General features: G+C 37.8%; 1 protein-coding gene across 2 annotated transcripts; it reads left to right on the top strand.

Annotated features, from left to right (window-relative positions):
• Nucleotides 1-36: 36 nt before the first annotated feature.
• vps53 (VPS53 subunit of GARP complex) lies at nucleotides 37-24905 on the top strand. 2 transcript variants are annotated; one of them, XM_058744444.1, is made up of 22 exons: nucleotides 37-173; nucleotides 1308-1388; nucleotides 1739-1788; nucleotides 1862-1928; nucleotides 7243-7329; nucleotides 8554-8669; nucleotides 8755-8874; nucleotides 10809-10887; nucleotides 10999-11142; nucleotides 11231-11373; nucleotides 12866-13007; nucleotides 13125-13220; nucleotides 14398-14492; nucleotides 17002-17244; nucleotides 17621-17768; nucleotides 17865-17947; nucleotides 18055-18133; nucleotides 18842-18990; nucleotides 19092-19161; nucleotides 19244-19381; nucleotides 22744-22848; nucleotides 23508-24905. In XM_058744444.1, exons 1-22 carry the CDS (start codon nucleotides 87-89, stop codon nucleotides 23679-23681), a joined length of 2496 nt encoding a protein of 831 aa, XP_058600427.1. In that variant the 5' UTR covers nucleotides 37-86; the 3' UTR covers nucleotides 23682-24905. The 2 variants fall into 2 exon arrangements, with proteins under 2 accessions (XP_058600427.1, XP_058600426.1); XM_058744443.1 differs by having other exon boundaries at nucleotides 13122-13220.
• Nucleotides 24906-24983: the final 78 nt, after the last annotated feature.

Genomic DNA, 24983 nt, shown 5'->3' with positions numbered 1-24983 from the left:
GAATCATGTTTTTTCCTGAGCACCGACACCGGTAAAGAAGGATTCACGTCAGCTCAGGGAAATAAAACGACTGTTTACTGATCACAATGATGGAGGATGAAGAATTGGAGTTTGTGGAAGATTTGGAGTCGATATTACACCTTACTCCAGAAGTGCAGCTGGCCATTGAGCAGGTAAGTCGGATGAATTGGCGTTGTGTCTGTTTTTAATACAGTGTTAGATCACACAAGCTGTCAGCTGTTGTCTTCTCTAGAGATGCTAATAGCCAGTTTAATACATCTCCATTAATGCTCACAGTTTCAGTCAAGTCTGGTTTATTTATTATGTTATGTATTAGTTTATGTAGGTAGCTGTTGTCAAAACTGACTTTGAAACGACAGACCAGCAAACGCAAACGTGTCATTGCTAGCTTGTTATTTGAAGGCAGAGACACCTTGACACATCCAGGGTTTTCAACAAGGGAGTACGTGTAAAAGATGAATAAAATAAAGAATTTGCACTGTAATGCAATTTAATAATCGTAAAATGGACTACTGTTAGTCTGTTTATTCTTAATGAATGGTAGTACAAAATGCTAAGAAAATTTAGCTTGATAGCTTAAAAGGGCTTGCTGATAGTCTAGCCCCCGGTTTCACAGACAAGGCTTAAGCCTAGTCCTAGACTAAAATGTAAGACTTGGCTGTTTCAACTGAAAGAAACTTGCACTGACTGATCATAAAATATATCAGTGCCTTTGTTTTGTCTCAAGATGCACACCAGTTTATTATTATTTTTTTCTAAGCATGTTTATAAAAATTACTTAAATGTCCTAATTGAACTATGGCCTAATCCTGGTTTAGTCTAAGCTCTGTCTGTGAAACCGGGCCTAGAAATATTAAAAACCTTTGAAATGGTCAACATCGTTTTATCTCTAAAATAGTTCTTGCGTTAACATATTTATATAGTTAAACTGACTATTAGTCCAAGTAGAAGTACTCTGAAATGCATTAGTAATAAACAGATCTGTCTGATGGCAACAGGCAAAAAATTTAAAAAGTCCTGAGTAATGTTTATTTAATAATAAGTTGTTTAATAATATAATGGTTAGTCAAGCCATATTCATTCTTCCACTATCTCCATTGAGCCCAGCATAAGATCAGTAATACAGTTAGATCTCTTGATCTATTTGTTAAGGCGCCACCTGAACAGACTGCAGTTTATAAAAGCTTGTTGGTCACTTCAGACTCACAGAACATCTGATCCTCATTCAGCAGAGCCTGCTTTTCTGGTCTTGGCTATATCATATGTTATCGGCTCATTTGTTTTAGGTTTTCCCCAGCCAAGACCCTTTGGATCGAGCTGACTTCAATGCTGTTGAATACATTAATACATTGTTTCCAACAGAACAGGTGAGTCTGAATTAGTATACTTGAGCAATGGTCAACATGATGAATGTATATCTTCATTCAATACCTTTTTTGTGTATTTAAGAAGCATTATACTGTTGATAATTGTATAACATTGATAATACAATTAATTCATAAATCTAATTTAACGCCTGTGTTTAGGTCACCCATATTGATGCAAGTGACCAATAATTGCTTTACATTGCTGCAGAAATGTGTTCATATTTTTTGCCACTAGAGGGCATTATGCTCTCCAAGCATAAAGAAGTGACTAATGAGATGTTGATTATTAAAAGAGAAAAAATTAAAGAATAGTGGATGTACAAATCTTGATTTTTTTTTTTTTTTTGTAGTCTTTGGCGAATATAGATGAAGTGGTGAATAACATTCGACTTAAAATCAGGTGAGTTTTGGTCTGCATTAATATATGGAGGTTTTCAGCTTATTCAGTTGTTGTAAATAATTCTTTTACTCAGACGGTTGGATGACAACATCAGGACAGTAGTAAGGGGACAGACTAATGTGGGGCAAGATGGCAGACAGGTGAGTCCTTTGGTTGCACATTCATAATGTCATCAACATTACGCCACATGGGGTTTTAGGCTAATTGGGGTTCAGAGTAATTTGTTTTATGACTTTCTCGTCACACTTCATTTTAAGGTTCAATTCTCACTATTGACAAACCATTAACTATGACTTTTGTCTCAATAAACTCCTAATTTGCTGCTTATTAATAGTTAGTAAAGTAGTTGTTGAGTTTAAGTATTGGGTTAGATTAGGGATGTAGAATATGTGCTTTATAAGTACTATTAAAGAGCCAATATGTTAATAATAGGCATGCTAATTAGCAACTAGTTAATATTGAGAATTGGTCCCTATACTATAGTGTTACCGACTTACTTTCTTCTGAAAGAAAGATATTCTGGAGGACATTTCAACTGTTTCAGTTCATACAATGAAGGTCAAACAACATTGGTCCCCACTGACTTTCATTGTGTGGACAAAAAAGACCTACATTTTTAAAATGCATTCTATTGCACTCCACAGAAGAAGTCATGAAGTCATGCAGGTTTGGAATAACATAAGCATGAATAAACAATAATAGAGTTTTCAATTTTGGGCAAACTGTATGTGTTTTTGTAATCTGTTATCAAATCATTGTAGTGGTTAAAGCAGCTTATGAACGTTCCTCGTGGTGAACCACTCTGTCCACCTCACAACGGCTCTCGACACCATGGCTGTCCATCTCACATCTCTGGAAGTGACCAAGGCTCTTCAGAGTCCCATGTGCTGTCTCTTCCTGGAAAGGAAGGCACACTTTACTCTGAATTTCCCTGTTCTCAGCAGCAATTCCATTCCACATTGTGGTTTAGTGTCCTGCTATTTCTTGGACCAGGCTGGAAATGTTGATTCAACACAGATCCGTTCTTAATCAGAGCGGCTGGCTGAGGTGAAATGCGACCCCTTTATTGAGATGTAGAAAGGCAGCGTGGTTTAGACCTGCGAGTGGGTTCTGCTGTTCCTGAATTACCCAGCATGCACTGCTTGTGGAAATTGGTTGTGTCTGAATGGATCGCCGTTAACACTGGGCCACGAGTCTCACGGCCTGTAACCTTCGGAGTTGTTTCCACAGAGCAGAGGAAAAATCCTTTCAGCAGATGGAACGGCGGGGAAGTGTGGATTACACATGTAGCTCGAGGCTGGGAGTGATGGTGGAGACAGAGAGAGAGGACTGGAAAGACCCGCTGCAGCTTCTTTTTTCTTTTTTGTTTAGTCTGTGCAGTATTTATCAGTGAGATGGAGACATCCGTGTCTGGAACGGGATCCCAGGGGTCTGCTTGATGACATTTCTAGCTGTGTGGAGGAGGTGGACGGATATGTTCGTCTTAACCGAGTATTTTCACGTTCTACCCTGTGGTACAGAAAATGCTAAAGTTAGAATTGGTCATTGGGCGTCTTATTTGCGACTGAGTCAGAGCCCTTTGAAGTTTGGATGAAGCTGAGGGCCTGATAAATAGTATCTGAGACAGTCACAACACTGATGTTGACCCAGTTTAAAGACCCAAACTCCTCTCTGGTATTGTTATTGTATTCCTGCTGTGTAGATCAGTGTCGTTTCAGTATCATTGAGAGATTAATATTTTGAATTTGTTTTTATTTTTCAATTTTTCGTTTTCATTTTGTAAGGTTTTAGCAGGTCTTAAATCCAAAAATTTTCCCCATATTCTAGTGGTTAGAAGCTATTAAGTGGCTTAAGCTGTTTGGTTTTGTAAAATGAATTCAAAAGAAAGGGAGATCTGTTGGAAGTTGTTGAAACTTTGAAGTGTTGCTTGTACAACCCATTGTTTCCTCTCTAGACATTTATATTTCAAGAACATATTGACGTATTATGTTTCCTTCGATTTATTCCTTTACATTTTTTAAATTTTTTTGCTTAGTATTAAAATCTTAAATTTACCTTCATAAAACCTACAGAAGCCCTGGTTTAAATTTTTTCTATAAGTCGTTTTTTTTAATGTAGTGTTAATTAATTTTATTATAGCTTTAATTTGAGTTATTTTAGTGTATCTAGTTAAACAAAATGACAATCAGTATCTAGGCAACTAGCTGAAATTAGAATTTTGCTATATATTTTAAGTTTATGTTTATTTTATTTCAAGTAATGGTTTTTATGGTTTTCTCTCATGTGGATTTAGTGGAATAATCAGCTGTTCACCACACTTTGTTCTGTTTACTAGGAAAAAATATACTTTGTGTCTTTTCCCAACTTTTTTAAACAACAATTTTTGTGGTTCTTATCAGGACATTTACAGTGTGTGGAAAGTACTATTCTAGACTATTGTTAACTGACAACAACGTATTTGGAAATATTTTCTGAATTGGAAAAGCAGTTGACAATGTGGGGAAACTTGTTAGATGTGTGATATCATTCATATAGGAAAGTCAACAGTGGGCCAAGCATTTGGTGCAAATGAATTGAGGACAACCCAAGCTTTGCCTTCCTCTTTGTCTCACGCAGGGTTTGTGCTAATATACATTATTTTCCTCAATGGTGCAAAAAGTTCCATATAAAAAGTTTGCAATGTTGTTGTTCCCAGATGGAGCATTCAGATGAGAGGTTTATAGCTGTCAGAGAGCCAGTTGGGATCAGGATGTCTCATGTATTTTTTGGCATCTGGAGCTGCTTATTAGGAATGCCGAGAAGGAACCTCCCCAAGAATGTAGTATAAATATTTAATCTAAACACAGGATGGAAAGTTTACTGCATGTGTGGTTTTCTATCAGTCGTTATAGACCGATCCCTGTCTGTCCCTTTGGAGTTGTTTTAGCCATTTCTTAAAATAAATAATAATAAAAAAAATTTAAAAATAAACCAACACTTGTTTTATTGATTTAATGCCTAGGTTTTAACCCTCTATTGCAAACATTACAAAAGCAAAGTGGAGTAATAAAGTTGACTTTAATAATGGATCATATAAAAAACATAACTGCAACTGATGAAATAAGTCTTTTATCCTCATGAAGGCTGCATCATTTGATTGAAATACAGTATAACTGTATTGTGAAAAATTACTGCAATTTAAAATTTTCTATTGTAATATATTTAAAATGTAATTTATTCCTCTAATGGAAGAGCTGAATTTTCAGCAGCCATTACTCTAGTCTTCAGTGGCACATGATTCTTCAGAAATCATTCTAATATGTGATTCTAGGCAATATTTAAGTAATTCCTTCTAAAAATATTTTTTATATCTTCAAATGTTGTAATTTTGAAAGTTACTCACAAACAAATGTGAATTTAAAATGACCATATCCATTAAAATAGCGGATTTTTTTGTTTTGTTTGTTTATTCATGCTTATGTTATTCCATGACTTCATGACTTCTTCTGTGGAGTGCAATAGAATGCATTTTAAAAATGTAGGTCTTTTTTGTCCACACAATGAAAGTCAGTGGGGACCAATGTTGTTTGACCTTCATTGTATGAACTGAAACAGTTGAAATGTCCTCCAGAATATCTTTCTTTCAGAAGAAAGTAAGTCGGTAACACTATAGTATAGGGACCAATTCTCAATATTAACTAGTTGCTAATTAGCATGCCTATTATTAACATATTGGCTCTTTAATAGTACTTATAAAGCACATATATTCTGCATGACCATATTCTACATCCCTAATCCTGCCCAATACCCAAACTTAACTACCTTACTAACTATTAATAAGCAGCAAATTAGGAGTTTGAGGCAAAAGTCGTAGTTAATGGTTTGTTAATAGTGAGTCTTTAATAGTCTTTAAATAAAGTGTTACCAAAATAGCCATTTTATCATTACCCAACATGCTTAATATCTTGCAAAACAATGAAAATTGTAACTCTGAGATAACACTGTACAATAAAGCATTAAATCCAGGCACTTTTCTTCATAATATTTTCAGCATTTTAGGAAATAATTACATACAGGATAATTACCAATAGTATATGTGTGGAATGCTGTACATGATTAATGACATAATCACTGAGGAAATAATCACACAGTCTCATTCCCGCCTGTCAGCATCTGTTAAACTGTCCTAATGACCAATGTGTTTCTTTCTCAACACTTCTACATATTCTTCAGTCGAGTCACAACACTACAGGGAAATAAAGCAGGCATCCCAGCATCCATGTCGTCCTATAGTCTGTGGCCTGCCTAAACCATCTGGGGGGGGGAAACATCCTGAAACTGCAAATAGAGTCCACATGCGTAGCAGCTGCTCTCTTTCCTGCCAGATCCAAAAAAACCTCTTTCTCATTCTCCTGATCAGCAGTATAAGAAGGAAACCCAGGGACTGTCCTCCAACAAGCAGTCCATCTTTCCAACCTTCAGAAATCAGTTCTGGATGCACTACAACAACGTGGCCCCCTTTAAACTAGATGCATCCCAGTTAACACCTGGGCTGTAGTTTTGCTTCTTGTTCTGAACTGTTAAAGTCAACTCTGCAATTTGAAGAATCCTTTCATAGAAAGGAGGATGCATTGCTGTTAACACTGTGTGTGTGTGTGTGGCTCAAAGCATCTCTGTGTTTTTGAGGAGGCTTGTAAAAGTGGTAAATTCCAGGGGGCAGCTGGTACCGGCTGTTAGCATTCCATTTGCCTGTGAAGGAGCGAGGCAAAAGACACGGCCAAACTCTCTCTGCTCTCAGCCCAGGCACGTCTCTCTAAATACACTGGCAACGGCCAGTATTCCCACTCATCCAGTGCTGCAGCTGCTCTTGAAGGAAGTAGTAATTATGCATTGTCAGAGTCCAAACGCTGGCCGTGTGGCTGCAGTAGGAGGGGTGCCACTGGCCGTGACTGTGCATTCGAGTGGCCAGGAAGATCAGATCCCATCAGGGCCAAGCCAGGAGCCTTGTGATGTGGTGGCATCAGGTGGGGCAACATGTGGAAGGGCCAACATTGCAGCTGCTGCAGCCTAGGCCTGCAAGAATGTCAAGTAAGAACTGGTTTCATCAGGCCGTGCGGTTTGTTCCCCACCCTGGTGAAGTGCGGAGCTCTTCCTGCTAAAAATAATATGGTGGCTGAAAGTTCAGGAGGCCAGGCAGGAAGCATGTTCATTAAAACATCATTTAGCCTGTATTTTCATATAAAATATGAGATCGTTATTAATTGCTTTTGATGTGGTGGGAAAGATTTAGATTGAGTGTCTGTTTTTCTAATCGCCTAGTTTGAAAGCGATGAAACCAGCCCAACACAAACTCAACTCAAGCCAGTGAACTTCAGGTTGCTCTTTCACAGAAAACATTGAACTGACAGCGAGCTGTAAGAAAACGCTACCATGATGCTGTTTGGGTCATCTTAGATCTTTTGTCTCCTCTTCCAGGCGCTGGAGGAGGCCCAGAAAGCCATCCAGCAACTCTTTGGCAAAATTAAAGACATCAAAGACAAAGCGGAGAAATCGGAGCAAATGGTGAGTAAAAATAAGCCCTCCAGACAGGAACCTAGTCATTTAAGGCCTGAAAGTCGACCCAGAGTAAATAGCCATTCTCCACCCACCCACCCCAACAGGCTGGGTAACCGAGGCACAAGAAACTGTGACATCCTGTGGTTTTTGTCCACAGCGCTCTCTTTGAGCCCAAGGTAATGCACTAGCCATCTGTGAATGTAATGCAGTGCAGATCAGAGGAAGGGAAAGGGGAGGAAGGCAGGAGAACAATAGCAAAGCTCTATCCCAGTGTCTTCAATATGGTGAAGCGATATAAAGAAGGAATGCATGATATGTTGGTACCATATAGGTTATTGGCTGATATTAAAATGTGTTTAGTATTGAATAAATAATAATAATAAATAGGTTTTTGCATTGAATTAATAGTAATTGACATGCATGTTTATTTCCTCTTGTTTTAGATTGCCTTTGCCAACACATATAACATGTTCTTGACAAATGTAATCTTTAGCTAATCTCAAAATGAATCTCCATTTTACACTGTTTATTACTGTGATGCTTACATTAACTAGTAACATTTAAAATGGCTGAAACGATTTAAAATGTTTTTAAGTGTTTTAAGTCTTATGTAATCTGTAATATTGGTAAGTTATAATGATATGATAATATAATAATACTGTTCAAAAGTTTGGGGGTCATTATGATTTAACAAAAAAAAAAAAAAAACTTTTATTAAGCAAGGATGCATTAAATTGATCAAAAAGACCATAAATACATTTAAATGTTACTAAAGATTTTGGTTTCAAGTGCTGTACATTTAAACCTTATATTCTTCATAGACTTCATAAATATTGATTAGCACAATTGTTTTCAACATTGATAGTAATAAGAAATGTTTCTTGAGCATGAAATCAGCATATTAAAAAGATTTCTAAAGGATCATGTGACTGGAGTAATGGCTGCTGGAAATTCAACTTTGACATCACAGGAATAAATGACATTTTAAAATGTATTAAAATAGAAAACAGTGATTTAAAATTTTAACAATAATAATTTCAGCCTTGGTAAGCATGAGAGACTTTTTTTTTTTTTTTTCATAAAAATTAAAAACCTTACCAACCCCAAACTTTTGATCGGTATTGTATAATATAATTTAATATCATATAATAAATACAGTCGTAATATAATTACTATCAGCCAAAATTTAAATATCTGTGTATCTCTAATGTATCTAAAAATGTGCTTCAGGTGAAAGAGATCACACGGGACATCAAGCAGTTGGACCACGCAAAGCGTCACCTGACCACTTCTATAACCACCCTCAATCACCTGCACATGCTGGCTGGCGGTGTGGACTCTCTTGAGTATGTTTATTCAAGATACCTTCTCCCATGATCAGTCCATTAATTGCTCATTGTGCTAAAAGCTTGTCTCATTGTACCTTTGCAGAGCTATGACTCGAAAAAGGCAGTATGGGGAGGTGGCCAATCTCCTTCAGGGTGTAGTCAACGTCCTCGAACACTTCCAGAAGTACATGGGCATCCCCCAGATACGCCAGCTCTCAGAGAGGTAAGGACACAAGCCTCACTCACACACTGTTTATTTGACTAAATCATGGTGCTAAGAGTCTGTAGATCCTGTTTATGTTTACTGAAGATGCAGCACAGGAAGGAAATCTGCTTCACAGTGTTTCATTATTTACTTTTTCCCCAGCTCTTTGTTTTGGGCCTTTCCCAGAGGAGGTGCTTTCTCTGGTTTGGGTGGTGCAGTCCATGTCCCCTGCAGGCTCGGAGACTGGGCCTTTTGTTAGGAAAGAAACAGGGCTCCGGTCTCTATGATTCTGCACTTCCCTTAGCTTGTTTATGTTGGATGCTTTGATAAAGCTGTTGTTTCATAAGCAGATGGCAAGGAAGGGTGTGTTTGATGTGAAAAAAATGATTCCCCTGATTGTTCCAGGTTCTAAATGTTTCTCTGGAAAAGCATGTATCCGCGGTTCCTTTTCAGTGCCCCTGTAGTCAAGTTTACCCCTTTGGTTCATAAGACCTCTCACAGACGGACCTCATATGTTAAATGCCGTCCTTGAGTGATGATGAGAGTTTGTTTGGTTGAGCATGCATTTGTATGTCAAGCGAATCCAGTATTTTGTTAAAACAGCATTTAAGTTTGCCAAAGTACATCAGTGGTTTCTGACCGCTGCGTGACTTGTTTTTTTCCCATCTGTTTCTTTTGTGGTGTAGAAAGAGATTATATTTGATGAGCGTGGGGATTGTGCCTAGGAATTTACAATGTAAATAATATTAGCCCCCCTTTGGTGATCAGATGGACTGATTTTAGACATGTTGTTTTGAACTACACAAGCTTACCACATATGAAGTCTTGAGGAAATTCTTGTGATGTCTAATTGGATTTTTGTGATGCTTAATATTAGTGCATGCCAAATATGGAGAAACTGAGATGCTTTCGTTCTGAGCCCGACTGTCCCTAAATGGAGATGTCTGGTTGGTTTTGAGGTGTGGCAGAGATGTTTAATCAGGGGCAGCAGCTGAGGGATGTGCTGCGGTTCAGACAGTGTCGAGGTCTTAATGGAGCTGGTGAGAGAGCAAATTGGCAGCCATGTGCCACGTTGAAGACTGGTGTCTGACTGGCAAGCGCATGTGTCTCCATCTCTCTCTTTCGCTCACTCTCTCTCTGAGTATCTTGTTGTTTATTTTGGATGGCACTTGTGTTGAGTCTGCTTGAGCCAGCAAATAATCCAGAAATGAAAAAAGCATCTTCTAATCATCAAGTCGTGGTTCATCCAAACCCTTTTGATGGGCTTGCTTTACACTGCCTCTTAGATTTCTGAGACTTTGGTTCAAAGTACAGTTTGGCCTTATTAGTTAATACAATTTGAATTTGCATCTGTTTTCTTACAAGTAGCTGTTATTTCTGTCTCTGTTCCATTTATTTTCCCAGTGCCAGTTGTTCTAAGAGCTGCCATCATTTAAAGAGATCTAAGTACTATGCTAGCTATTCCCTATAAAGACTGGTACATAGGGATAGACCATGACTAGGGATGTCAGAAGTACTGGTATTTAGTTGAATGTGAAAAGGATGTGGTGAATATGCCAGTCTTTCTACAGTACATGCTGGGCAAGGAAAGCTTTGTAGTGACGTGAGAACACGAGGTCAAGCTGGCATGTCTTGGTCAAATTGCTTGTCTTGACAAAGTAACCGCAGTTGGTTTGTGAATGTAAACATGCAAAACAAAATGTTTCTCAAAATATGGGATCTGTGCATTAGGCCTTACAGTGTGAATGTAGTAGACCTGCCATTGCCATTCATATTAATCAAACAATATTTACAAGAAAAGGAGACAGCTGCCCTTAATTTATTCTATTCATTGCTCAGTCTTAATCTTCATTTCTCAGTTTTATTGCTTTTAAAACTCATTGGACACTAGGGAGTCCTGAGACCACCAGGTGTCTTGTAAACACTCACCCATCTGTTTTGCGCCTCCTCAGAGTTAAAGCTGCACAGAGCGAGCTTGGCACGCAGATACTGGCTGACTTCGAAGAGACTTTTCCTGCCCAGGGGTCAAAGGTACAGATGCAGTGCTCTGATGAAAAGATTATAAGTAATCACTTCTCAGTATTACTACATAGTAAGTCTCTCTGTATCATTCCTGTGACACATTTAATTTGATATTTACAGAAATCTGGAGGTCCTAGCATTGTTCTCAGAGATGCCTGCTTGGTGGCAAATGTCCTGGATCCTCGGATTAAGCAGGAGATCATCAAAAAGTTCATCAGGCAGCACCTTTCAGAATACTTAGTGCTCTTCCAAGAAAACCAGGATGTAAGTGAAACCTTGTGTGTCCTGTACATGCTGAAATTGTGCTATACTATCTCACTTACGGTCTGTGTTCTGTTTGTCCTGAGTACAGGTGGCGTGGCTCGACAAGATAGATCGGCGCTATGCGTGGATCAAGCGTCAGCTTGTGGACTATGAAGAAAAGTATGGGCGAATGTTCCCGGAGGAGTGGTGCATGACCGAACGCATCGCTGTAGAGTTCTGTCATATCACCAGGTAACGATCAAACACCTCAGACACCTGCATTCACATAATGTTGGTTCTTCATAAGTTCTTGACCTGTGATAACCGTTGATGTCATTAGTCTTTCCATTTCCATCCACATTTTTTTGCAAAGATTGAGAGAGAGAATGTTGGCTATAAATAAAATATTCATTATTCATTTTTATCAATGTTTATTCAGATTATTCATGTAAGAAACTTGTATGTAAAAATAACTAGAATTGCTCTTCTAATTACATGTAAACATCCTATGAAAGCTTTAATTTATGTGATGTTGAATAAAAACGTCCAAAATATTGTTTAACTAAAGATAGTTACAGTTCTGTTCAACTTTGAGTGCAGTAAGATTTTTATTTTTGTCTGAAAGAAATTAATAATATAATAATTATAATATTTCAGTAATACAATATTACTGTTTTTACTGGAGTTTTGATCGAATAAATGCATCCTTGGTTAGCATGAGACTTCTTTAATAAACATTTAAAATTACTGTATCTGTATATATTATAATTGTATTTTATTAGTATTATTACTTTTATATACTTAATCCTCTCGCATGTATTGAATGTATTTTTTTTTGCCTTTCTCATTGCCTCAATAAATGAGAAAAAATAAATTAACAATTGTACCCGATTCCAAACTTTTGAACAGAAGTATATGTTGTTAGCTCTACATTTAAAAAAAGTTCCCTCTAATTTTTCTGTTTTTCAAAGTTAAAAAGAGAATACGGAGTTGTAGCATTTATTGTGATTATGTATTTTGCTGTCTTCAATAACTAACAAAGCCAGACATATATGGAAACAAATCATTTTTGAGTCTGGAGACATGAGCAGCTCTGAGTAAAGTTGTAATTACGGTAATTCCGACATGATGTGAGTGTAGCATAAATCCTCATTATCTCCATTACCCCATAGATAAAATACACCTGGGGTTTACATGTGCATTTAGTGGTTAGCTTAGAAGACTAGACATTAGGCAGCACACAAATATGGCATGATTTAGCAAAAGACATAATTGTGCGCAGTATGACATGAATGATTAGATGGAAAGGAACTGGTTACATGTCTGGGATTTCAGTAGTGGTATTGACAGTCTAAAGTAGGCTATGTGTGTGTATGTGTGTTGTCTATAGTCGAATTCCTCTCAAGAGAGTCATTACAAAACCCTCAGTGCCTGGAAAGAACGTTGAGGTCCGCTGTAATCCGATCTAATATATTTCTCTTTTTTGACAAAGCTTTATGTAAGAATGGATACACCACACCACCATCTTCTCCCTCCGTAGGCCGTATTCTTTTTCAAGCTGACAGTAACTGGATCTTGCCTTATGAATACAACACTGATCCATTGTGATTTCCTTTTAACAGCCTAACCAGGCATCTGCACACACTGGCCTATAAAAGCATTGACCTGTTAAGACTTAGTCCTACTTGGCACGTTAGGTTTCTCACAACCTTGTGTCTATGTCTGTGTTTCGTTTGCTCATCAGAACTGAGCTGGCCAAGCTGATGCGAACCCGTGCCAGGGAGATCGAGGTCAAGCTTTTGCTCTTCGCTATTCAGAGGACCACCAATTTTGAGGGACTGCTGGCTAAGCGCTTCTCGGGCTGCACCTTAAACAACGGGCCTGGGGTGAGGCCATGCTTGCCTGTTTGCAGGCGAACATAAAAGGATGTTACTGGGGCGTGAACATTCTGGTAATCTGGCTTTTGTCTGGTGTTTGTCTGTGTTTGTTTGCTTTCTCAGCAGAAAAAAACTGAGATGCCTTTGGAACCAACAAACCCCTTTTTGGAAGACGAGTCAGGAGAGGACAACGTATTGGAAAAAGATGAAGATTTGGATAGAGTGAGGCTGCTTATCTTTATTTGCACTCTGTTATGCAGGAATGACCACATTTGTACCATATGTAGTCTACTCCACCCATCTTCTGATAGAAACTGATACCGCATTTGGTGCCATTCCAACATGCAATTTACATTTCTTTCTAATGTAGTTTGATTTGACTCGCATCTGAACTATGGCCCAGATCAGGCGCATATTCTCTGGAACTGATGTGTTATGAAAACATTCAAGGCACCGTGTGTTTACAAGTCTTTATTTGCCGTCTATTTATCAAACTCTTAATGTATATTTTAATATAACAACTTGACTTTGGCTCAGTTATTGCATACTTATTTCCTTTTATCTTCAATTTGGCAATGATGTTCTCAGTATCAGGTGTTGTAAGAACATTTCTTATGATTTGGGTTCCTCAGAAGTTCACCGTCATCACTGTGGTGTTTCGCAATAGAATTTCCTTCCACTTTCTCCATCACACTGGTGCCACTGTAGCACATGTTAGGCTTATTATTGTTAAGTAAAACCAGAAAAAGCATTTTCATTACTTTAAATTATATAAACATAAATGAAAATAAAATATGTACTTAAACTGCAAAGTCTGGCTGCAAAGGCAACATTTCCCATTTTCATTCAGTTTATAAAAATATACATTAGAAATGTATTAGAATAAATGTATATTAGAAAAAAAATATTTATTTTTTAATCTTATTTTATTTAGTATTTTCTGTAGTCCTGTATCATTTTTTTGTTTAACTTTAAGTAAATAAACTAAAAGTAATAAATACAAGTTGCAACAATTCGACTAATGAAAATGTATATATTTTTTTCACAGTTATTTTTTCATACTGATTTTATTTTTGTAGTTGCCAAGGTAGCATTTCTCATTTGTTTGTTTAACTCAAAGTACTAAAATGACTAAAACTGTGCAAAACTAAAACTGATAAATACATATTCATTTATTATTTAAATGTATGTATATAAAACTGTATTTAAACAAAGCAAAACAACATTTAATAAAAATAACAAAAACAAAATGATTTTCAAATTAAACAATATTTAAATAAAATTAAACAAAATTAAACTATAAAACTAAATTAAATAAAAATAAAAATCAATGATACTAAAATAACACTGGAACACTTATTCAAAAATTCCTGATTAAGAAATATTTTGCTCTTTACAGCCAAAGAAGCCGAAGGCTCCAGACAACCCCTTCCACGGCATTGTGTCCAAGTGCTTTGAGCCTCATCTCTACGTTTACATCGAGTCGCAGGATAAGTGAGTGGAATGTGCTTTAACATTGTGCACAATCATATCAAATGAGTCACACAATAAGAAGTTTATTCATTTAAGGGTCCTCTTCACCAACCCCCATTTTTGATGCACTTGGTTTGTGATCTTCCCTTTCTTGTACCCCCGTTTTTAGTAGTTCCCTTGTCTGACTCTCTCCGCCTCGCCACTGAGGCAAAAATGGTTCCCATTAGCCGTTAACCACACATGCTGCAGACAGCCTGAAAACAGCAGCTGATTTCTTTCTTTACTTGTCTTTTCACGTTCTTTACCTCTCGTTTTCCTGCTTACCCTCTCTCTAAACCCACGAGGCTCCCAAGCAAAGGGCTTCTTGTACAGGCCCTTCTCTGGCCCATGGAGCACTCCGTTGGCACTGCCTAAAGCAGAGTGACCTTTCTGTTAACAATGACTTGCATTATACCAGTTCACACTGACCTGCCTGGCATGAGAGTGTCCACATTCTTCTCTTGGGGTTAGCATCTATCTGATTACTCAGTGCTGAGAGAGAGATGGCCTATTTACTGATCTGACAATACATTGCTGTTCAAAGCAAGTTTAACACATTGAGATTTCAGTCATAGTTAGATATGTGGCGTTAGCTTTCACTTTTTTTTTATTTTTGCTAATTTGATAAACAGTTACCAAGTTATTTTATTTTATCTTTTGAAAATATTTTTAGTAGTTTTTCCAACAAAAAACAGTGTCCTTCAAATGGGTTCACCAAAAACTTTGCAGATATTTTTTTTTTTTATTATTTTTAAATTTAATTTAATTTAAATATTTTATTCCCCCAAAAAGGTCAACCTTGCAAATGGTTTGCAAATTAGTCTTAATGTTGAAACTAAGCAGTACTGAACACATTCAAAACATCTAGAACTTAACCCATCCAGGTGTCTTTGATAATAAAATAAATGATGACCACTAGGGATGCACCGATACCGATATCGGGTATCGGGCCCGATACTGAGCTCCTGTACTCGTACTCGTACTCATTAAAATGCGCCGATACCTCACAGCATGTGATAAGTGCCATATTCAGACAAAGAAACAGGACAACATGCAGCAGAATGGAGTTATTAGAGATTAAGGATGTCTACGAAGCAGATGTATGCAATGAATAATGTTAAACATTCAGTATTAATGCCTTTATAGCTGATGTGCGCGAACTGAAAAGCGCTGAGTGGATTGAGCGGGCGCCGGCGCAGATGCGCGAGCTTGTCGAGTGAATATACTTTTCTCACAGACATCACTGGAACGTTTGTAGTTCCGTCGGATATGTCAAAAACAAGTAAGCAAAACAATGCACAAGTTACTTAACGGTAGGTAGAGAGGAAGGGAGGGAGTGAGAGAGAGAGCGCGCGCGCACTTCTGTGATCTTTATTGATGTTCGCTCACATAGCATGCATCACTTGGATTAAAACTGAATCGTAAATATAAGACAATTTATAGGGGCATTCACTATAAAATAAATAATTTATTTTCAACCTTAAGCATACACGACTTTCTGGCGACAGTGAAATGCACTAGGCTGTACTGTCCCTCTCATTCTGCACCAGTACAAATACGTAGATTAGAAAGAAAAGCAAAGAAAAACGTGACCTCTATTTCTGAAAATATCACAGTTAGGAGATTTATAACGAGTGGTTCCCTGCATTATTACAGCAAAACGCGTGATTTTAGCAGCTCTAATGCAATTGAATTAAAGATGATGTACCATAGAGCAAAAAAAAAAAAAAGAACAGTGAAAGTAACAAAAACTTGTAAAATACATTTTAATGTGCATAATTAAGTGTGAAAATAATCAAAGGATATACAGTCAAACCAAAAATTATTCAGAGACCAAATATAATTTTTGATATTTTTTACTAGTGGGTGCAGGCAAAGTATTGATAGTTGTGTAAATATTGTCATACTAACAGCTGTCTGAATAATTTTGGTTGATTGTAATCCATCACATACCTTTCTATCAAAGTTATCTGATATTATCGAGCTGAATTTGTTCTGACACAGTTTAACTCTGAGTTCTTGTCATATTTTACTACCATAAACTATAGCGAATAAACTGTGATAACGTGAGAAATGTTGAAGGTGTCTGAATAAATTTTGGTTTGACTATCTATTTGATAAATTAAGTCAACCAACTAACATTATACATACTCTTTTGGTTTCTGTACCCAATATTTAAAAAATGTACAAATGCAATGAAAATATCGGTATCGGTACTCTGTATCGACAAGTACCAAAAATAAAAGAATCGGTATCGGGCGAGTACTCGAAAAAGTGGTATCGGTGCATCCCTAATGACCACAGATGTATAAATGAATCAATAAAAAATAAAATGACCAATTAAAATCATTTTTTTTTTTTTTTTTGGCCATGTTTAAATCCATTTCACAGAATTATGCAGATTTTACCCCATATAGTGCAGGAAATGCGGCTTAAGTCTGCAAATTCCATCTAGGCCTACTATCATTAATCCTTTTGTTTTCTGTCTTAGAAATCTTGGCGAGCTGATCGACCGTTTTGTTGCTGATTTCCGGGCACAGGGTCCCCCTAAATCAGGTACAGATGAGGGAGGCGCTGTGCTCCCCAGCTGTGCAGATCTCTTCGTGTACTACAAGAAGTGTATGGTCCAGTGCTCACAATTGAGCACCGGAGAGCCCATGATTGCTCTGACCACAATCTTCCAGAAGTATCTGCGCGAGTATGCCTGGAAGATCCTCTCTGGGAACCTACCAAAGTGAGTCAAGCCACCTGACTGGTCCTTTTTTCTGTCTTTCTCCCTTTTTATAGTTTAAGTTTAATCCTCCTAGTCATTGGGACTTTTATTTGGGGTGTTATTCTGTGGTGATGCTGGAGAGGAGAGCGAGTGGTCGTCTCTGTGTGGTCGCATTTGTGGGGTTTCTCTCTGCCACTCTTCAAAGGAAGAAAAATCCCCACCCGTCGCCTTGTGTGGTTTACCCCGTATTGTCTTTGGGAGTTTCAAAAAAGATCTTTGTTTTGGAGAAGCTGTCTTGTGGTTTCCATGCAGTCTTTCTTGTGTTTCTTTTAGCGGGAGGGCCGGAGGGTTGAGTTAGGGTGCTTTGGTAACTATGTTTGTGCATGTTTGCATGCAGGACCAGCACCAATAGTGGTGGTCTAACCATCAGCAGCCTGCTGAAGGAGAAAGAGGGATCAGAAGTGGCCAAGTTCACAATGGAAGAGCTGTGTCTTATTTGCAGCATCTTAAGCACAGCTGAGTACTGCCTGGCTACCACGCAGCAGGTGACCCACCACATATGCCTCATTCACATGGTACAAATGAGTAGTGTTTTTTTTTTTTTTTTTTAATAGTGCAAATGTCCTATATCATGTCCACAGCTGGAGGAGAAGCTCAAGGAGAAGGTAGACAAGTCCCTAATGGAGAGAATCAACTTAACTGGGGAGATGGACACCTTTAGCACGTAAATACATCACTATTGACCCTCAATGCTAAGTAAAAACATATTTTCCCAAGAAAATTAATTGCTAGTAGTTAAGAAATTTTCCCATGAATCTCTCTGTTTGGCAGGGTTATCTCAAACAGTATCCAGCTTTTGGTTCAGGACCTGGACGCTGCATGTGATCCAGCCCTCACAGCTATGAGCAAGGTACTATATCAGTACCAAAGCAGTTATCAGACGATATTAAAGTTTTGATAGTTTTAATTTATATTTAAGTGTGATTCCAATTTCCCGTATTTTTTTGTTTTAAATCGCATTTGATTTCATCTAAAACTCACTTTAAGGTTATTACTTAAAGTAATCTATAAAAACATTAAAAATCTTTTAATAACACTGTTCAATGTAATCTTTAGCAAATCTCAAAATGATTATCCATTTCCATATTCTACATTTAGAATGTTGTGATGTCTAAATAATTATTTAAAAAAATAGACAAAAAAATACAAATAATTTTGATATCGGCTGTTTATCGGCCATAACATGAAAATAATTTGGCTTATCAGTATCAGGCAGAATTTTTGGTCATTTATTTTTATATTTTATAAGCTTTTATTTTAATTTCAGCTGTGTGCTTTTCTTTCTTTTTTTTTTATTCGTTTTTTATGATTTTGTTTAGCCATAACTTTTATTTTAGTTTACGTTTAGTAATTTTAGCGCTTCAACAAACTTTTTTTATTATTTATTTATTTTTATTCTAGTTTCCAGTTTTTATTTTGTGTTTTTCATATAATATATATATATATTTATTATTTTTTATTTATTTACACTTATTTCAGTTTTTAATAGTTTTAGTTTACCATAACGTCTTCAGGATTTATACTAGCCTTGAAGTTGACTTTGTGTATGTTTGTACAGATGCCGTGGCAGAGTGTGGAACATGTGGGAGACCAAAGCCCGTATGTGACCTCTGTAATCATGCACATCAAACAAAATGTGCCCATCATTAGAGACAACCTGGCCTCCACCCGGAAATACTTCACCCAGTTCTGCATTAAGTTCACCAAGTCAGTACCGCAGCCACTCACTAATCAGTGCAACAAAAGCTCTTTCATAACACAGCGTTTGCTAAACTCCTACTGAGTGTTTTACTTTACATTCGTTTCAGCTCCTTCATTCCAAAGTTCATCAACCACCTGTTCAGGTGTAAGCCAATCAGCATGGTTGGAGCAGAGCAGGTGGGTAGATATTCAGACGCTGGGATGTTTGGATTTCATGGACCTTCAGAACACATGACTTTATTTTCTTTCTTCTGAACAGTTACTCCTGGACACACATTCCCTCAAGACCGTTCTTCTAGACCTCCCTTCCATTGGCTCTCAGGTGGTCCGTAAAGCCCCGGCCAGCTACACCAAAATAGTGGTTAAAGGAATGACTCGAGCGGAGATGATCCTCAAGGTGGGAACCTTACGTGCATTCACGGCCATTAAACATTTGAGAATTCGCTCACTCGATTCTGTTTTAAACAGGCCTCCCTGATGAGAAGCTCAATACAGGAAAGTCTTTAATGATCAGCTGCTCATAAAGCTCTGCATGGTGCAGCACTCGGTTGGAGTTATTTACTAAGCTGTGCGCGTCTGGTTTAATGAGCTCTCTCTCTGAGAGGCAGGAAGTGCTCACATGCCTTGGCTTTCCTGCCTGCAGCCTTTAGCCATCCACAGTTTAGTAATCCTCTCTCATACAGTAGATCTACTTATATTTGCATATAGACTTATAACATACAGAGGGGTTCAGACTTGTCCACTTTTTATAACATTTTTCTAATTGAAGTTTGTTTTTTTGTTTTTTTCCTCACTACAAATTAGATTAAAAAGCTTAAGCTATAATATTAAGAGGTAAATGTTGATTAGAAATGTAACTTGACATGATCACAATTAAGTGTTTGTTGTCCCCCTTTTGCTTTAATGACAGCAGCATTCAAGCTGCATAAAATGCTTTTTGTATGTGATTTGTCTGTTCAGACCAATGCAGAAAAAAGGGCTGATGGGCTAAATGAAAATGCAATTTTACTTTCTGACAGCAGGTGGCGCTAAATCAGGAAAACCCTGCTACACAAACGCTTTGCACCTTTGTTTCTGACACCTGCTTGTCGTGGAGAAGAAGCAAAGTCAAATAGTATTTACAACTTTTCAAACAGCTGTTCAAATTTGAGATTTTTTCGCAATGACGTTTATCAAACAACATTAAATACAATAGTACAGAGACAACAAAGATATTTCGGACTTCTCTTCTACAATTCATTGCCAATTAGTGAAACAGTCTGTTCGTAGTCATAGTTTTGCGTGACAGCACTGGAGTCTCCAGGCACATGACCAAAAGGGTGAATCCTATTGGTTGGCCATTTTTCTTCACATAAATATAAAATACAATTCCAGAAAAATCTGTTGCATTGATGGCATGCATATGTTAATGTCTGACTGAATAGATGCATTAATTATCGCACCAGTTTTTGCATCAAACATTCATCTTGGTGTGAACAGGACTTAAACCCTTTTTAAGATTAAAAAAAAAATTGTCACCCAAAAAGTGCAGGGATGAATATTGTCATTTTTAAAACTTGGGGTGAATGACGATTTTTCACCCAATTATGCATCTCGTTTTCATAAATGGTCCGGGAAGGCTGATAAATTTAGTTTTGAACATTAGAGTATGTCTGCGTAAATTCAGAAGCACAAGAAAAGTCATGTTTTCCATGAAATGTCCCTTTAATATTATGTGTAGACAGATGTTCTGGTTGGACGTCTGAGCTATCAAATACAATAGGAGGAATGGATGGCTTGTGCCTCAGTGGATCTTCCACCCCCTGATCTCCAGAACCACCTTCTTCTCCCTGACCCCTATCTCCAGCCCTACACATGCTCCACAGGCTTTTATTAGACTCTCCGGGGCTTTCCTGCTTCTGGTCTTTTAACTGCCTGGAATTCAGCCTTAATCCACCTAATGCTCAAACTGGGTTCAGCTCTAATTGTGCAAGATCATGCAAAGATCATTTGGAAAGGATGAAAAACACTATAAGAAAACATGGGCCACTTTGAAAAGTTTTAAAGAAATAGATCATGCTCTCAATGCCAGAGTCCAGTATCAACTAATAAAAAAAATTGTGCTGATTTAAGCTCTCTTAGGAAATTATATTACTCTGTAAACACTTTAGAAGAAAGTCAAACCCGAATCCTTTTTAAAGTTTTTATCAAGAGCAACTTTATATAGGTTTTTGGTTTGCTCTTTTGTTGTAATTCAACTTGTTGCTCGCCATCAAAATAGCTAAGGAAGTGGCGTGGCTTTAAAAAAAAATATCTTCTTCAGTTATTCACCCTCAAGTTTTTCCAGACCCATAAGATTTTTGTCCATCTTCGAAACACATGACCAGTGGCCATGGACACTCGAAGGTCTGCTTAATAAACCCTGGCTTGATCTTGACTTGCATACGGTGGGTCTGTAAAATCTGTTTAGTATTTAATGATTGGCTTTGTTGGGCCCCAGGTGCCTCTCAGGTAATTACTTCCATCTTCATCAGCATTTTGCTCTGCGGTTCCTGGAAGAGCCATTCATACTTCAATACACTCCTTAACATCAAGGCTTCTGCTGCCATGTGGCCAAACAAATCAGCATGGCTTATTTTTTGTGTTCTGATTAGTGGAACAATAGCACAGCCGTTTGCCACCTCAGTCTCGCTTTGTCATCTTTGTTTCTTAATCTTTGGTGAATTACATCAGTGAAGTGCGACACCCGTTAAGCAGTTTATGGGTGAAATAGGACCTTCATTGCTGGTGGTGGCTTGGCTGTCCACATGACGCTCATTACAGGGTAAACGCGGAGAGTAATCTGTTAAAGATGTCTTCACTTTTTCTCTCTTTCCTTGGCTGGAAACGGGTTTCTGCCCATCCTAGGGCCCAAACCTCAGAGATGTGAAGCTGAAGGAGGCAGCGCGAGCCAAGCATGCTGCTGCTGCTGCCTGTGAGACGTGGCTGTTTTCCACAGTCTTCTCTTTTTTTTTTTTCTTATTTCTTGCCTCCCCCCCCCCCCCCATTGTGGCTCTTTTGGAAATGAACGGAAAGGCAGACATTCTCCCCCTCCTCGTTTTCTCTATTCTTTCTTTCTCATTTACGAGGTAACTACAACAAGCCTCCTCAAGGCTTTTCCTTGGCCTGTCTCCAGGATCAGTCTGTGGTAAGGAAGGAACGTTCAGAATTCAAGACCATCCGAAGTGTTCCGTGTCCCACTTTGCTTTGACCCTTATCCACATATCCTGGCTTATGCCTTCAGGTACTGGGAGTAAAAGGAAAAGAAAGAATAATGGGTATTGTATAAAGGGAAATGTTGCACAGGATGATTAAAATCCCCCCCCACCCTGTCGTATCTGTCAGCCATGTGTTCTTCTACCCTCTTACAAATCTAAATAGTTGCAAGATATACAGTTAAACTTTTTTTCTCTCCCCACCCTTGGAGGGAAAAGAAACCGATTCACAATGCAGGCCTGTACCCCATTTAACCTCTTTTTACTGCTCAATTGAGACTCTCATTATACCCCACAAAAAATTACCGGTGAGGCTAATTCAGCTTCATTCAAGCATAGAGTAATTACGCTGTTAAAAATAGACACTTGAAGTTTTTGTCTTTTGTTTAGTGTTTTATCTATCAGATCACTGTATTTTGTTGTCTCCTGTTCCCAGAGTGGTGGGTCTCATGTGGTAATGTTTCATTTTTGGGAGTTTGGAGAACACAGCTGGAGTTTAGCTGACTTGTTTCTCTTCACCTCTCAGGTGGTCATGGCCCCTCACGAGCCGTCTGTGGTCTTTGTGGACAACTACATCAAGCTCCTTGCTGACAGCAATCCTGAGACGTTTCAGAAGATTCTAGATATGAAGGTGAGTCTGTTTTATTTGCATCAGGGAAATCGTCCTCACATTTCATGAGATTTCATCATCAGTAAATCAGGGTTCCCACATAAAAGTTGTTTTAAAATTGTTAAAATCATATATATTAGTGCTGTCAAGTCGTGCTGTTATTCTTGAGATGCAAAGCATAATTTTCAGCATCATTACGGTCTTCAGTGTCACATTATCCTTCAGGAATCATTCTAATATGCTGATTTACTGCTCAAGAAACATTTCCTATTATCAATGTTGGAAAGTTGTGTACAATTTATTTATTTTTTCAGTATTTTTGATAAATACAAAGTTCAAAAGAACAGCATTTAGCAGAAATAAAAGTATTAATTTCTTTCCACAACAAAAAGAAAAACTCCTTCCTGACCCTGAACTTTTGAATGTTACAAAAGCCTTCCATTTCAGATAAATAATACAGTGCTAAAATATTGTGTGCGTATAACTTCAATAATGTTTGACTTGAAATTTGGTGAATAAACCATGTCAAATTTGTGAGCAAATCATTCTGTTGATGCGGGTCAGGTCTAACTGATTTATTAGAGAATCAAAATGACTTCAAAACACCTTTATTCAATTATCACAAATTATTGAAATTCATTGGTCAAAAGTGTCTACCTCTTTCCCCTCTCAATCTATAGGGTCTGAAGCGGAGTGAGCAGAGCACCATGCTGGAGCTGTTCAGACAGAGGTTGCCTAATCCACCATCAGGGCCAGACGGTGGCCCATCATTGTCCTTCAGTGCCCCCACCCCTGAACAAGAATCTTCCCGTATCCGCAAACTGGAAAAGCTCATCAAAAAGAGGATTCAGTAAATCAGAAGGAATTTTATTCCCATCAATATACTAATGTGAGCGCTCTGTCTGGATATTCAGTACGGCCTGACAGCATGTCTCCACTTCAGTTTTAACATGCTGAAAATGGTGTGTAAATAGTACTGCTATGTCTTCTGTATGTATTTATGTTCTCTGACAGATCATGGTTTAACTTTGTGGTTTTTATGACTTTCATTACTATGAGCCTTATGATTCAAGTCCTTTCCTGAACCTCAACACATTACTGGCATGTATGAGTCATTTTGCCATTTCCCCCCCCCCTTTTTTCCTCCACTTTACAACACTAATACCCACAGTGTCATTTACTTTGCACATTTCTCTGAAATATGCTTGCACTTAAAGCAAAACAGAGGGCAGTGTGGCTCAGAAAAGTAACCTGCTGCTATTCTGGCACAAAGTCTTCTGTACTGGGATTTCAACATCAAGATGATTTAAAGCCAACGTTTTTTTGTAATTGTCCCCTTCGCTATAACCGTAAATGGCTGTGTGGACCTTGGCTGTTGCTCTGGGTAAAGGTGGCTGAGTGAGTCTCAGGTCTCAGAGGAGCTTGGGATTTCCTGTCTCCTGCTGAAATGACAAACCAGTTGTTTTGGCTTTTGAAATACTTTCCCAGGTTGAGGTGAAAAAAGAAACATATTGTAGATGTTTTGATCCTACAGGAGCTGTAAGGAAGAAATATTTACCACCTGCTCTTTCCCTTGGTAGACACATTTTCTTTGCGAACAATGACTAGTTCATGGGAGATTATTGTAATGCAGAAATATTAGTGTGCACACTGAGGATACATTCTTTTACTTTGCGTCATCTGCTGTTCACTTCGTGTAAAGGAAGTATCTTTGTCTATTGACATAAGTTATTTTATAGTGTCTTTAATAACTCTGGAATCGGGTTACTGTAATCTTAATCATTTATCCATCATCACCCTCTCCTTCATAATTGTTTTCTCTGCACATGGCTTTGTACTTGTTAAAAGGCCTCAACAGCAGTGCATATCAAAGGTGAAGTGTTTGCAATGAATGTATGACTTGTGTCGGGTGGGCTACTGCAATGTTTGATTGCAATATTATTTGCATTGATTTTTGCTGTGATTTATACTGTTGATTGCTTACAATGAAAACATTCCTGCCTTCTGTGAATAGAACAGCATCTTTTTAATATCAACTGCAGATATAAATTCTTGTCAATAAAAATCTGTTGACTGTATTGACTGACAAAACTGTTGTTTTGACTGATGTATGACTGATATGAATGGACGGACAGACTGATGGATGGATGAAGAGA

This window comes from Onychostoma macrolepis, chromosome 15 (genome assembly GCF_012432095.1).
Source record: "Onychostoma macrolepis isolate SWU-2019 chromosome 15, ASM1243209v1, whole genome shotgun sequence".
Taxonomy (NCBI): domain Eukaryota; kingdom Metazoa; phylum Chordata; class Actinopteri; order Cypriniformes; family Cyprinidae; genus Onychostoma; species Onychostoma macrolepis.
The sequence above is the reverse complement of the archived record's forward strand: the minus strand, read 5'-3'. Positions and strand labels throughout refer to the sequence as shown.

What these genes read in the sequence shown, in the direction of transcription:
- vps53 (XM_058744443.1), top strand. Translation starts at nt 87, where the DNA reads ATGATGGAGGATGAAGAATTGGAGTTTGTGGAAGATTTGGAGTCGATA. An exon ending in TTCCTGCCCAGGGGTCAAAG is followed by an intron (nt 10,888 to 10,998) that starts GTACAGATGCAG and finishes TGATATTTACAG; the next exon opens with AAATCTGGAGGTCCTAGCAT. An exon ending in GAGTTCTGTCATATCACCAG is followed by an intron (nt 11,374 to 12,865) that starts GTAACGATCAAA and finishes TTTGCTCATCAG; the next exon opens with AACTGAGCTGGCCAAGCTGA.